The sequence below is a fragment of the Bubalus kerabau genome, chromosome 12 (genome assembly GCF_029407905.1).
Source record: "Bubalus kerabau isolate K-KA32 ecotype Philippines breed swamp buffalo chromosome 12, PCC_UOA_SB_1v2, whole genome shotgun sequence".
NCBI lineage: Eukaryota > Metazoa > Chordata > Mammalia > Artiodactyla > Bovidae > Bubalus > Bubalus kerabau.
The window spans coordinates 28,346,826-28,361,391 of NC_073635.1; the positions used below are offsets into that span (position 1 = coordinate 28,346,826).

The window sequence follows — 14,566 nt, forward strand, 5'->3', positions numbered from 1 at the left end:
ATTGTCTGTAATTCCAGAAATTTGAAATAAAGTGTCCAAAATTATGAAAGTTTAAAAATAAATTATGCTATGTCTATCCAACAAAATTCTATATATTCATTTAAGTCTATATTTCAAAAGACAACAATAAATTGGGAAAATGCTCCCAATATAATGCTAAATGAGAAAATTTTCAAAATTTGGTATAAAAGTTATTCTAATTTTTATGTGTTCTAAAGAGAAAACTGAAAAGGAAAATTTATAACTCTTTCTGGTAATATTAAAGATATTTTTAATGTTTCTATTTATACTTTTCTATGTTTAAAAATCTATAACCATCAATACATATTCAGTTCAGTTGCTCAGTCATGTCCAACTCTTTATGGCCCCATGGACTGCAGCACACTAGGCTTCCCTGTCCATCACCAACTCCTGGAGCTTGCTCAGATTTATGTCCATCGAGTTGGTGATGCCATCCAACCATTTTATCCTCTGTCGTCCCCTTCGCTTCCTGCCTTCAACCTTTCCCAGCATCAGAGTCTTTTCCAAGGACTCAGTTCTTTCAGGTAGCCAAAGTATTGGAGTTTCAGCTTCAGCATCAGTCCTTCCAATGAATATTCAGGGCTGATTTTCTTTTTCAGGAATTCAGCTTCAGCATCAGTCCTTCCAATGAATATTCAGGACTAATTTCAACACACTAATTTCAAAAACATTAATTGCTTAAAATTAATAAACTTTATGTAAATAGAGTGATAATGATGCCACAAGCATAATTAAGACTCATATTTATACTAAGGAACAGACTCTAGAAATAACCAGCCATCCAAAACTATAATGTTAAATTCATTTAGTCAGCAAATGAGCCTTTATGTGCTGTTCATTAGAAAAGGTGCAAGAGATTCAGAAATAAAAGTATCAGTTCCACTGTAGAAACCCAGGACTAGTGGGGAGGCTGTGAGAAAAGTGGACAGTTGCCCCCCTACAGTGCTCTGTGATGTGTGCTTCTCTGGAGATGGGCCCAAAGTGCTGGAGGAACACAGGAGAGGAGGAACATTCACCCACCGGGATTCATGGAAGGCTTCCAGGAAGAGGTGACATCTGAGTTGACTCTTAAAGGTTGAGTGAAGAAAAAATCAGAAGAAAGGTGTTCAAGCAGAAGAAATGTATAAAGACATAGAACCGAATGAAAGCAGTAGCTTTCTAATGTGAAGCTCATTATGCTGAAATTCGGCAGGGGTGGGGGGCAGGGGGAGAAGAAAACCTGAACATAACTATGGGGATGGAGAGACAGAGAAAGATGGAAGGTTCAGAATGTCTTCTAGATTCTCTCTTGTCTCTTGGACACAAGAAGGATGGGTGGCAGCATCACTTTGCTAACATAGGACATAGAGTCAGAAGCGTAGGTTTAGAGGTAAATTTTCAGGAATATCCATTAGCAAAGTAAACGATATATAGTATCAGAGAAAAATCACTCATTTATTCTGCAAGTTTTTACTGAGCACAACTGTCAAGGGGTGATCTAGATGCTGAGGACACACTGCTGAATCAGACAGATCTAACATTGCTCAAGGTCTGCCTGTAAACAAACAAACAGAAAGATATCCAGAGGAACCAGGGATCAAATTGCTAGGCTTCAACAGAACGTGAACCAAGAACTTCCAGATGTACAAGTTGGGTTTCAAAGATGCAGAGGAACCAGAGAGCAAATTGCCAAATTCAGTGGATCATGGAGAAAGTAAAGGAGTTCCAGAAAAACATCTACTTCTGCTTCATTGACTGCACTGAAATCTTTGACTTTCTGTATTTGTCTAGATCAAAACAAACTGAGGAAAATTCTTAAAGGGATGGGAGTACCAGACCACCTCACCCATCTCCTGAGAAACCCGTGCATGGGTCAAGAAGCCAGTTAGATTGGATGTGGAAAAATGGACTGGTTCAAAATTGGGAAAGGAGTACGACAAGGCCATATATTGTCACCCTGCTTATTTAATTTACATGCAGAGTACATCATGCAAAATGCCAGGTTGGATGAATCACAAACTGGAATTAAAATTTCTGGGAGAAATATGAATAACCTCAGATATTCAGATGACATAAGAGCCTCTTGATGAGGGTGAAAGAGGAGAGTGAAAAAGCTGGCTTAAAATTCAACATTCAAAAAACTAAGATCATGCATCTGCCCCCATCACTTCATGGCAAACAAAAGGGGAAAAAGTAGCAGCAGTAAGAGTTTATTTCTTGGGCTCCAGAATCACTGTGGATAGTGACTGTGGCCTTGAAATTAAGACACTTGATCCTTGGAAGGAAAGCTATGACACACCTAGACAGCATATTAAAAAGCAGAGACTTTTTAATCACTTTGCCAACAAAGGTCCATTTTAGTCAAAGCTATGGTTTTTCCATGCAGATGTATAAACGTGAGAGTTGGACCATAAAGAAGGCAAAGTGCCAAAGAATTCAAACTGTGGTGCAGTTTGAGAGTCCCTTGGATTTCAAGGAGATCCACCCAGTCAATCCTAAAGGAAATGAGTCCTGAACATTCACTGGAAGGATTGATGCTGAAGCTCCAATATTTTGGCCACCTGATGTGAAGAACTGACTCATTGGAAAAGACCCTGATGCTGGGCAAGGTTGAAGGCAGGAGGCGAAGGGGACAACAGAGGATGAGATGGTTGGATGGCATCACCAACTCAATGGACATGAGTTTGAGCAAGCTCTAGAAGATGATGAAGAACAGAAGAGCCTGGTGTGCTGCAGTCCAAGGGGTAACAAAGAGTTGGACACAACTTAGCGACTGAACAACAACAACAACAGGGATAAGGATTTGCTTGATTTCTTTTCTGCGAAGTAGGTGGTATTGTCATCTGCTCAGGGTGAAGACCCCAGGAGGCAGGGTAATCTTTAAGGTTCAGCTTTGAAGTAGGACTCCTGGAAAATGGGAGTGGATGCTGCTGCTGCTGCTGCTACTGCTGCTGCTAAGTCGCTTCAGTCGTGTCTGACTCCATGCGACCCCACAGACAAGGACCTGTATAAAGGTCTCCAAGTAGTCCCACTGAGTTCAGAAAGCTTGTATTTGTGGCTGCTGCATCTGCACAGTAGTAAGCTTCCCTCCAGCAGGGTCAGCAGCTGGGCAGTCAGGGAACTTGGTTGTGCTGTGTAGCACCTGTTCTGTTCTGGGAATATCCCTCTAGTCTTTCATTTGGCTTCTGTTGGACAGTCCTGAAATCATGGCCCCTTCAACAGACAGAACTAAACAAATCTGCAAGGCCAGAATTTATCTTCAAATTAGTCACTTAAAAGAAAACCCCTAATCTATGACATCTGAATATAAAATATGTATTAAAGTAGAAAGTATCAATAAGTAAGGGCCCAGGATCTTTAGAGCTAAATGATCAGTGAAATGGCTGGAATGCTCCTTGTACTATTCTCTTCCAGTGCATATAAAGTAACAACGACTGCCTCTGTTTGATTCAATTAGAGATCCTTTTTTAAAAGTTAAATACGCCGCTTCCCTGGGAACATAATTGTGAAACGTTTTGTCATTATACTGTACAGCAGTCACTTTAAGATAACACAAATCTTGCTTCTTGCTGAGCATTTCCTTACTACTACATGCAAACAAAACAGAGGATGTAATCAAAAGGGTATTTGGCATGGGTCCAGAAAGCAATGTGAATTAGTTTACAACTGGCTGCCATAGTTTCAAGTCTGTTTCTGATCCATGACTTATTGCTTCATAGCTGATCATTTCAAAGGTTTACCAGGATGGCACAGAAAAGCTCAGCTACTACCTTCTAGCTCATTCCAAAGTATTTCACTTGAGAACATTTTTGAATATTTAAAATAAGACAGTATAAGACAATAAAAATGGTTTTTAACATCATTTTTCCCCCCATTTTCTACCAACAGTATAAACTAGTGGAGGGAATATTTACTAAAAGTATAGAATTGCAGATGAAATACTTTAGGAAGCTGCTAATTTCTACTCCTTAAGTCAATACCAATTTATATAATAGAGAGAGGATTGGATAGTTTAATTTTCAGACTTCACATGGAGCATCTGAATTAAAAAAAAAAAACAGCTGACTAAATTCTTGTTCTTATTTAGCATCCGATACAAAGGCAATTTTGTATTTTTTGTAAATTGATTTTCAAGCAATTTTACTGTTTAAATAATTCAGAAATTCTGTTTTGAAATAATTTAGTTTCTCTAGCCAAACTTGAGATGTATGACATTAATCACATCTCACATTGTTGAGTACATCAGATGTCTTAATTACATTCTCTAAAGGTCCTCCAAGCCCTTTAAAAGCAAAGCTTTGAGAAGGGGAGGACACCCTGAGGCTTGTCTTCACCTTTTGAGGGAGGCTTTAGAGCCCAGGGAAATGACTTGGACACTACCTCCTCAGGTATTTCTTAAAAGATTCGGTATATTTCCTGCCTTGTCCCTGCAAGAATCAGGGTTGATTTCAAATTATAAGCCTACTTCATGTTATTGGCTAAAACGCTTTTATTTTCACATTTCACTTCCTCATAATACCTACTTTTCTAACTGTGTACAGATTTTAATGCTTTACCAGAATATGCAAGTTTATTTTATGTAGGCTTCTCATGATTTGACTTTAATATTTACAGATTAGTTTCCTCACACTCAATGACTATGCAATGAATAAATAATTTTAGTTTGATTGTAGATTGCAGCCTGAAAATAATTTCATTCATGAAACCAGAAAAGACTTCTGTTAGAGCACCAGTATCTAACTCCATAAAGGCCAAACTGAGGAGCCCATTTCAAGTGACTTGAATTCAGGAAAACCATGATGAGCTTTTTCGGCACCAGCTGTGGCTTAGTGTAAAATTTTTGTAATGGTTGTAATGCTGGCGGTTTCTGTGAGTGAAAAATGGAAAGTATCGAGAAATGGGAAGAATATAGTTCAGCCCCTGGTCTCTGAGTGAAAAGAGGGGTGGAAACTCCGTAACTGGGGGCCCATCCGAACTATGCTGTCAGATTTAGGGGAGGGAGGGAGGAAGAAAAAGCTCGCTGGGGGAAGGAGTGGGGCGCCAGACCGTCCCGGAGAGAAGGGGGAGGGAAGGACGGGAGGGGACGGGAGCGGAGGAGCGCCGAGCCGAGGGGAGGGAGGAGAGGGAAAGTGGGAACAGAGTAGAGGAGTGGACGGAGCGCAGAGGTGCCCTTGCGTAGCGCGCGCAGTGGAGACGCATCCCGGCCGCTGCGCGGGAAGGCGGAGGTCCCATGTCTCGCCCCCGGCTGGTCCCGGGACCCCAGCGTGACTCCCGCGTCTGGCGACCCGAATCGCCGGGAGTCTGAGCTGCGGGCCACGCGGGAGTGGCGGTGGCAAGCCCGCTGGTCGTTATGAGGACGGATCTAAAATGACCGGCAAGCGGAAACCTCTCCAAACGCAGCTCAGGCGGTCAATCAGTGAGCAATTGCGGGACTCCACTGCCAGAGCCTGGGATCGGCTGTGGAAAAACGTCCGGGAGAGACGGCTGGCAGGTCGGTGGCCCCAAGACTCGGGACTGCGCGGGGGCAGGAGGAGGCGCGGGCCGCGTCGTCCGCCCCGGCCCACCGTCCCGCCGCCGCTCTCGGCTCCCGACACAGGTTTTCCGAGCCCCGGGTTGGGTGGAGAAGGCTGCTCGCACCACCCTCGCTGGACCGGGTCGGAGCGCCCACGCTCACCGCGCTCAGTCTTTGCGCGCGCTGGACTTGGTGGTGGGTGTGGGCCCCGCCCCGCGCGCGCTGACAGTCTGGCAGGGCGCTGCGCTCCCGGCGTGGAGCCGGCGTGGGGGTTACCTGGGGAGTCTTTCTTAAGTGGCCGCTTTTCCTGGGCTGGCCCCGGCTCCGCCGCTATCCCCCCGCCCTAGCCCAGTGAATGAATGAGTGCCCAGCCCAAGCGGCCCTCCGGGAGAGTGGTTCCTCTCCCAGCTTCGGCTTTTACACGAAGGACGCGTCTACTGCCTGTGTAGGAGGAGGAGTCAGACAAGGCCAGGGAGCATACCCAAGGCTCTGGGAGGCAGATGTTTACGGGGTAGAGGATTTGGGGAAAGACAGATGGACAGTGGTTGGTGCTGGCTGATAGCTGCCCACCACCTCTGTCCAGCTGTGGATCGGGTTCTCCTCACTTTGGGGCTGCGAAAGAGGGGCCTCCCTTTTGGAATCCATTGCTCATGAATCAGAGCAAGAGAAGAGGTGATTATTCCGAGCCAAGAGGTCCTTAAGAATCCTTGCTTCGGTCAGAAGGCCAGTCCCCTCCTTAGCTCTTTCTCCAGCTTCTTGGCTGTGGTCTTTCTTCTGGGCATGCTCCTTGGAGCTACCACCTCGTAGGGCCAGGGATGTAGGAAGTGGTCTGAGCCTTCTCAGAGTCCATGCTGGAACATTAGGTCAGGTCAGTCACCACATCATACCTGCCACAATAAGGGAAGGAAGCCCCACTCCACAGCACCCTCCCCAGGCAGTGTAGGATTTAGGACTGCTTTCCCCAAGTGTTAGCAGCTGGAAGATATTTCTGGAATTGAGGGCATGTGGATGGAAGGGCCCCCTGAGCTGACTTTTAGTGGAGTCTTGGGATCTTCTGGCCTACTCTGTCTCCAGCAGCATCTCCTGAGTGGGCCAGTGACCACAGGGGTGGAAGAGAGGTCAGGAGAAGAAGAAAGGGTGACGCCTGGACAAAGGGCAGGGCTGCCAAGGGTGGGATGGAAGAGTTAACCTCCTCTGGGCTCCTCCCCCTTGTTTCTCTTGAAGAGCTAAAGAAGTCCTTTGCAAGATGTTCTGCCCTTTCTCCCATGCAGCCACATATCTCCATCAGTCTGACAGCATTCTCGAGTAGATGCCCAAAGTCTGTGTCTCCTTGAGCTGGATCTTTATCAACCTAACTGGTCAAATTAGAAGTGGGGATCACAGATGGTTCCAACATTCAATAGTGTCAGCATTGACTGGTCATCCCATAGTTTCTCTCCAATACAACAGCCCCATTTAGTAAGCACCCAAGAAATAAACAGACTTTGCAGTCTGAACCCAGAAATAAGTTGTGGCAACTCACTAGTTTTACTGTTGATTTTTAAGACCTGTATGTTCACTGAGACCTCAATTAATAACAATTAATAACTTTCCTGGTTATCATGCTAAATTGTATAATCCACATGATGGATGGTGTTAGAGAAATTATTGTGGTCTAGTAAATTTTGTTGCTCATAACTGCAGAATGCTTACTGCAAATGTCTCCTTCATAGCTTCTGTTATTAAGTTTGTTAAGTTTGTTAAATCAATGGATCCTCAGGAAACAAGAAGTCTTTCCAGGAGGGCTGCCAAGGCTGTGCTGGGTTTTTATAGAAGCTGAGGCCAAGGATGACTGCAGCCTTGTCTTTTTAAAAAGGAGATCTGGGAAGGAAGAGAGCATAATGTAAAGTCTGAAAACCATTGCGATTTTCCAGGGAAGTCATATATTCACACTGATTTTAGACACTGCAGTTTAGTTAGGGCAGTGGAGAGAAAAAGTTTTGATTCTGGAAAGTAAGCAATAGGTAGAGATTTTTAAGATAATGAAATATAGACATTAAGACTAAAAGTGGCTTCAGAATGGTTAAGTATAAGAGTTCTCCCAGAGTAGTGTAATTATTTTTTTTAAATAGTGGTGTGAGGTTTTAAAATGTTTAATCAGAATATTAATATCTGCTCACCCATAATCTGCTTACCACTCTGCTAACAGCAGATGCCAGCAGGTTATTCAACTGGGACCAAACAATCCCCTGTGAAGAGACTTCAACCTCTGCTTCTCTAAGCAAGCTGGGATGCCTGCCACAAAACCAAGCCAACTCCATGAAGGAGCTTTTAGATGCAAATTGATTTTCTTGGGTTTTCTTGCAAAGGTAGCTAAAATATGGAACTTTGGCTATGAGGCACTGAAATACTTACGTTATTAATGTTGGCATCAATTCTAGGTGAAAGTGTTTTTCATTTGTAAAAGCCTTCTTTATATGGTTTACTTCACAGTATCATAATAACCAACTATATGAGTGTACCCCAGAGAGAATCTGCCCCCTCAAGGGATGTTATGTTTTTTTTTTTTCCTATCTTTTTCTATCATATAAAAGTTCTGTGCTGGTACTTATTTAATTTCCCTAAAATTTTCTTCTTTTTCTTCTTTCAGTATTTATTTGCTTATTTAGCTGTGCCGGGTCTTAGTTGTGGCAGGTATGTGGGATCTCGTTTCCTGACCAGGGATCAGACCCTGGCCCCCTGCATTGGGAGTGTGGAGTCTTAGCCACTGGACCACCAGGGAAGTCCCACCTAAAATTTTCTTCCTATTATACTTAGTCAATAGAACAGTATTCAAAGTGCTTTATAACAAACTTGTATTTGTTGTCTGGAGCATTCTGAAGGTATCTGATGCTCTCTTTTGCTTTTTAACATCCTGAGGCAAGAAATCCTTATTCTAACTCACTTTTCTCTTCATGAAAGTTCTGCCTTGTCAATGTGACAAAAAGATAAGAAGTAGTAGAACTGTTTAAACATAGTGAAGCCTGTCGATTTCTGTGTGGTGGGACCATATTTAGGAAAGAGTCTCCTAATGCTCGTCACAATGATACAAATAATGAAGCTGATAGAAGGATAAGGTTTTGAATGATGTTCAAATATGTTTACTTCATTACAAAATTATACAAAGGGGTTATTGGTAAAGAAGAACTGATACTGGGAGCTCTGCTTGGGCTTTCCAGTTCTGGAGTAGCTGCCAGATTTTCATCAGATTGTGGTGTTTTTGCCAACATGTACTTCTTAATTACCTAAGACTCTAATCCTCATAAGGGTCAATGAGAGTTTTTCTCACCTGTCATCTCAATATTGATCATTGTAATAATGGTGGTAATTGTTGTTTATTCCCAAGATGACAAAGTTAGTTAGTGTTCAAACAAGTGTTCTGATTCAAGTTGTCAGAAGTCAAAGGTCACCTGTGCCCACTTTGTGTTATACCACACTGCCTCTCCATGGGCTTTATGGAGACACATGGACCTCAACTCCTTTCGCCAAGTCTCTCTGTCATTTGCAATTAGTTTTAAAAAGAATAAGTAAATTAATTGGAAAAATTACTCTTTCCCTCTGCAGTGACAAGGAGAACCCTATGCACCAAATGCTTGCCCCCCGAGTCATCCTATTGGGCTGGGTAGTGTATGGGCTCATAGAGAGTTGAAACAAACAAACAGCCATATATCTGCCTCGCTGGGGCCCTTATGTGTTGTGCTCAGCCCATTACTACCGCTGTAAGAAGCCAAAGGCCACAAGAAAGAAATGTTGTCATAAAGCCTCAATGCATGTTTCTTCAAGGTGGATGAGTGACAGGTTCTTTGGCCTCTCCAGTTCCCTAATCAGCCACCACTGATGACAGTTCTTGACCTTTATAGCATCATTAAATTCTCTAGGCAGAAGCACACCCTTTAGCTTTTGGTCTTTGTAAGCAGCTTCCTCAGTGGCTCAGCGGTAAAGAATACGCCTGTGATGCAAAAGACAGAGAAGGCCCCGGGTTCAATCCCTGGGTCAAGAAGATCCCCAGGAGGAGGGCATGGCAACCACCCCAGTGTTCTTGCCTAGAGACTCTCATGGACAGAGGAGCCTGGTGGCCTACAGTCCATAGGGTCACACAGAGTCAGACACAGCTAAAGCGACCAAATACTCATGCAAGCAGCTTGAACTACTTCTCAAAAGCTAAGGTCTGAAAAAAATCCAAATGAGTTTTCTGAAGCTTTCTGCTCCTTTATTGAAACCTAACTATTTTGATGGAGATGTAATCCATATATTTGATTCCTTTATACTCACATAACAATATTTAGGTAGGTTGTAAACTAATTGATGTTGAAGTCTTTTGATCTCTTTCATTGTCTCATTCTAAATCATTTCTCTTAGACACAGGACGTTATATTGCTGCTCAAAATAAACTAACCTAAAGCACTGAAAAGTTTGAGTTTTGTTAGAAATGCTAATTCCACCAAATTTCAGTGAGGTCTTGTCATGTTAAAACAGGTTTATTCATCCTCAAAGTCAACAGCAGCATCCTGTGATGTGATGTAAACATGAGATTGGGTCTTTAATGCAGAGTGGGATCAAGAATAGAACACGGGCCATAAAAATGTTCCTTATTAAAATCTAAATGGGTTCCATGATAGCAAGAAGTATAGGATCATGATGATACTAGCTGATCCTTTTCATTTGTTTTATATATGTTTTTCCTTTTTATTCTCACTTTACTGTAAAGAACACCCCATCCTACTCTGTTGGGTTTTTACTTTTTAAACATCTCTTGAAAAGGGAAACAAGAAAAAAAAACCTGAGTCAGGCAAATATACGATGAAAATCAGAGAAAGAGAGCACATTACCTGTGCCAGCGTTCTTCTCAGCCTTAGCTACCCACAGGGTGACCTGGAGCCTTTCAGAAACATCAATGTTTCAGTGCCTCACAGAGACTCCGATTCAGTTCACTTAGGGTCCAGGGATCAGTACTTTTTAAAGCTCTGAAGATGGTTCCAGTGCACAGTCCAGGTTCAGAGTCACTGACCTGTGTTAACTACCATATGATAACTCACAGAAGTCTGTGTCTAGTACTGATGCAAGATCATAGTCTAAGTCCTTAACAGAAGTTTTGCTTAAGTGAAGTTGGAATGAGCTTGTTATTTTACAGGGACGGGGGAAAAAAAGGCCAGGTTTCCTGGAGCATAAGAAAAAAGGTGGTACAAGTAGGTGGTAGGAGATCACGTCAGAGGTATGGGTAGAGCCAAGCTATAAGATCAAGTTGGGCTTTGTTGCCAGGGCAAGGAGGTTGGATTCGGTTCTGCATGTGATAAGCAAGCTTCCCTGATGGCTCAGAGGGTAAAGAATCTGCCTGCAATGTGGGAGAGCTGGGTTAAATCCCTGGGTTGGGAAGATCCCCTAGAGAAGGGAATGGCAACCCACTCCAGTATTCTTGTCTGGAGAATTCCATGGACAGGGGAACCTGGCAGGCTGCAGTCCATGGGGTCAAAAGAGTCGGACATGACTGAGCAATAAGCAAAGGATTTTAAACAAAGGAGAGACAGGACTTGAATAAGTTACTACTGGAGTGGTCTAGGTGAGAGAGAAACAGTGGCACGGGTGGGAGTGACAGTCATGGAAATGGAGAGAATGGGACAGATTCAGGATATGTCTTGAAGGTAGGACGACAATGTTGACATTTTCAGTTGGAGGCTGATGGAGAGGGTTCAAGAGCCCCTAGGTTTGTAAGGCCATGGGCTGTGATGGGGACACGTGGCATATTTGTATCTTGCAATTGCAAGAAACACTTTTTTTTTTTTTTTTTTTTTTTTGCATAAGCCAGATGAAGAGTAATCCCATGGACAGAGGAGCCTGGTAGGCTGCAGTCCATGGGGTCGCTAGAGTCAGACATGACTGAGCGACTTCTTTCACTTTTCACTCTCATGCATTGGAGAAGGAAATGGCAACCCACTCCAGTGTTCTTGCCTGGAGAAACGCAGGGACGGGGGAGCCTGGTGGGCTGCCGTCTATGGGGTCACACAGAGTCGGACACTACTGAAGCGACTTAGCAGCAGCAGCAGCAGCAGGGCAAAGATGCCTGTTAGATTCCAGTGTGTGCGTGTGCTCAGTCGCTCAGTTGTGTCCAACTCTTTGAAACCCCATGGACTGTAGCCCACCTCTGTCCATGGGGTTTCCCAGGAAAGAATACCAGAGTGGGTTGCCATTTCCTTCTCCAGGGGATCATCCTGACCCAGGAATTGAACCCATGTCTCTTGCATCTCCTGCATTGGCAGACGGATTCTTTACCGCTGTGCCACCTGGGAAGCCCCATTAGATATCCTAAGTAAATGTCAAAGATTTAGATGTACAAGGAAAGTTTTGGAGAAAAGTCAAACACAGAGATAGAAATCTGAGAGTTATTGGCATATGACTATTATAGAGTAAAGCCTTTGGACTGGATGGGGTTACTTAGGAAGAGAATATAGTTAAGAGGAGATGCCAAGGACCAAGTCCTAGAGTATCCTTTATTTAGAGCACAATATTTGGACATGAATTGTATGTACATATACATGTGCTAAATTTCTGGAGAATAAGAAAAAGCAGCCCTGTTCCTAAACTCAGCCTTCTGGTAACTGAATAATAGTAGTGATATATTAAATAATCTTTAGTGACAGATTTACTTGATCCCAGAACTGTTGATGAATAAAAAGTAATTGTAAAAATATATCTCACTTTATTAATAAAATATGCATTTTAAATTTAAAAATGATACTGCAAAGTAAATTTTAAATAACATTTAAAAGAAAGACTTCTTAAAGTTGCCCCCATAAAAATTAAAATATAGTTGATAAGATAAAAATGGTCTTAGAAGGAATACTTCTATGGTTACTGTGACTTGTTGGCCCCATATGTGATGGGGTAAGAAGTTTATATTGGAAAGGTGATTTCTCCAATATCTTTATATCTAGGAATAGGCTAATCAAAGTTTAGCTTTTAAAAAAGGTTCTATACTATATTGAGTTTTCTAAGATTGCATCCATTTGCTGACTTTTACCAATTATGGTCTTTCCATAATAAAGATGATTGAAGGGAAATTTCTCAGAGAAAAATAGGTAACAAAGTCTTTAAGTTTTTGTGTTTTTTTAATGAGGATAACTTAAATATGACCTAATCTACAGTATGCTGCCTAACCCTTGGAAGTAATGGTTTCCTCCTAGAGCTGGAGCAAAGAAAGGACCATGTTAGTTATTTGTGGGTGATTTCTCTGAATAGGAGACAGGAGCCCTACCAGTTGGCCAAAATTCCTTAAGAAGACCATCTGATACCATTTTTGTTAGTCACCAAGCTGGTCACTTACTTGGACATGGAGCACATCTAATGAAATTAATATATATTCTTTTTTTTTCTTTTTTAATCTTCTGTTGAACAAAACAACTTAGGGGTTTATCCAACAGTATATTTCTATTCCTCCCTTTTGCAAATTTGTGTGTGTGTGCTTAGTCGCTCAGTCGTGTCCAACTCTTTGCGACCCTGTGGACTGTAGCCTGCCAGTCTCCTTTGTCCATGGGGATTCTCCAGGCAAGAATACTGAAGTACGGTTGCCATGCCCTCCTCCAGGGGACCTTTCCAACCTAGGGATTGAACCCAGGTCTCCAGCTTTGCAGGCAAATTCTTTACCATCTGAGCCACTAGGGAAGCCCATTTTGCAAGTTTAGGGATATTGCAAAATGAAAACAAGCATGGTTTGAAGAGTATTGCAATGTTCCTGGGCGGGTGCAATTTTTTTTTTCTCCCAAATCCTTGAGTGTTTGGTCCTAAAGCAATCGAGTTGAAGGACAAACATTTTTGTCACGTTTGTATTTAGTCAATAAGTATTTATTGAGCCATGAAATAGCATCCTTGTCAAAGCATGTTGGGACTGTAGTGCAGGATATTAATTCAGGACTGTGGTTTTATCCTGGCAAAGCACACAAATTTTATTTATTATGCCGCCCAAATCACTTAACTCATCTGTTTAACCAGAAATAGAACAGGCTTCCAGAAAGTGCTAAAGGACAGTATAGAATGCACCATGACTACACAATATTGTATTTGCAAACCTGCTGTGTTAAGCTATCTTATCTTCTCAGGCAGAATATTTCCTTAGTAACATTTTTATCTAAGATAAAATGTTCAGAACCTTATGGTTCTGTTATTTTGTGTAGTGGGGCATATTTTAATCTATATTTCATCATGGCATACCATGGTTGTTGAATACTTCTTTCTCCTTCCTATATATGAAATTAAATGGACCACAGAGATAATTATACAACCTCATGAAAAGTGATATATTTACCAGCAGTGATTTTAACTGGAAGTCTTATATGCTTCTTATCCTCTCTACATCTGGATAAAGTGAAAACATGACCAGTTTTCTTGAAGGATCTTTAAAAGTGTTTTCCACTGAAATTTAATAATTGCCATTAGAATAATGTCCTTAAAGTACAAATATTTTAATAACTGGAAGGTGTGACTGTGTAAGTTAAACTTATCTACTGCTGCATAAGAATGTATGGTTTGTCACAATGACATTGCAAAGGTGGCTTCTCTTTTTTGCCTGATGCTGTGTTGCATTCATTGCAGACCTCTTGAAAAACATGATGGATTGCACGTATCTTAGCCAAGAGGAGTTGTCCCCGTGGTCTTGGAAATAAATTGCATCTTTATTTTAGTCCCAAGAAAAGATTTCATAAGCAATAGGCTTAAAGAGGAGCAATTGTTAGAATGAAGATAAGTGGGAAAAAGAGAAGCTTTTACATATTTTAACCATTGTCTTATAGGCTGTTTTACTCTTTTTGGAAAGAAAGAAGAGTGGCTTTATGGTAAGTATTTGATTTCTAGTTCTTGAATCTAAATCAAAGCAACAATGACAAATGAAAAATTACTCTTAACCATTTAGAGAACACTGTGGTGGTGGAAAAAGGATTGAAGCTATTTGAGATATCATTTGTATAAAGTCACAGCTGTGTAATGGTAATTAACATCTGTGAAATTAGCATCAGTTCAGCCATAATGTTGATATAAATGTTTGGCATA

The 14,566-nt window shown here is 42.0% G+C and overlaps 1 protein-coding gene across 3 annotated transcripts in view; it reads left to right on the forward strand.

Annotated features, from left to right (window-relative positions):
- Positions 1–14,566, forward strand: part of STARD13 (StAR related lipid transfer domain containing 13) — a 369,156-nt gene that overhangs the window by 138,953 nt on the left and 215,637 nt on the right. For 2 of the 3 annotated variants that reach the window (XM_055542378.1, XM_055542380.1), the window contains exon 1: positions 5,136–5,491. The exons of the other annotated variant lie outside the window; for it this stretch is intronic. In XM_055542378.1, coding sequence (XP_055398353.1) covers positions 5,368–5,491 — 124 coding nt within the window. In that variant the 5' untranslated portion in view covers positions 5,136–5,367. Of the gene's footprint in view, positions 1–5,135; positions 5,492–14,566 lie in introns of those variants that run through there. 3 annotated transcript variants of the gene reach the window in all.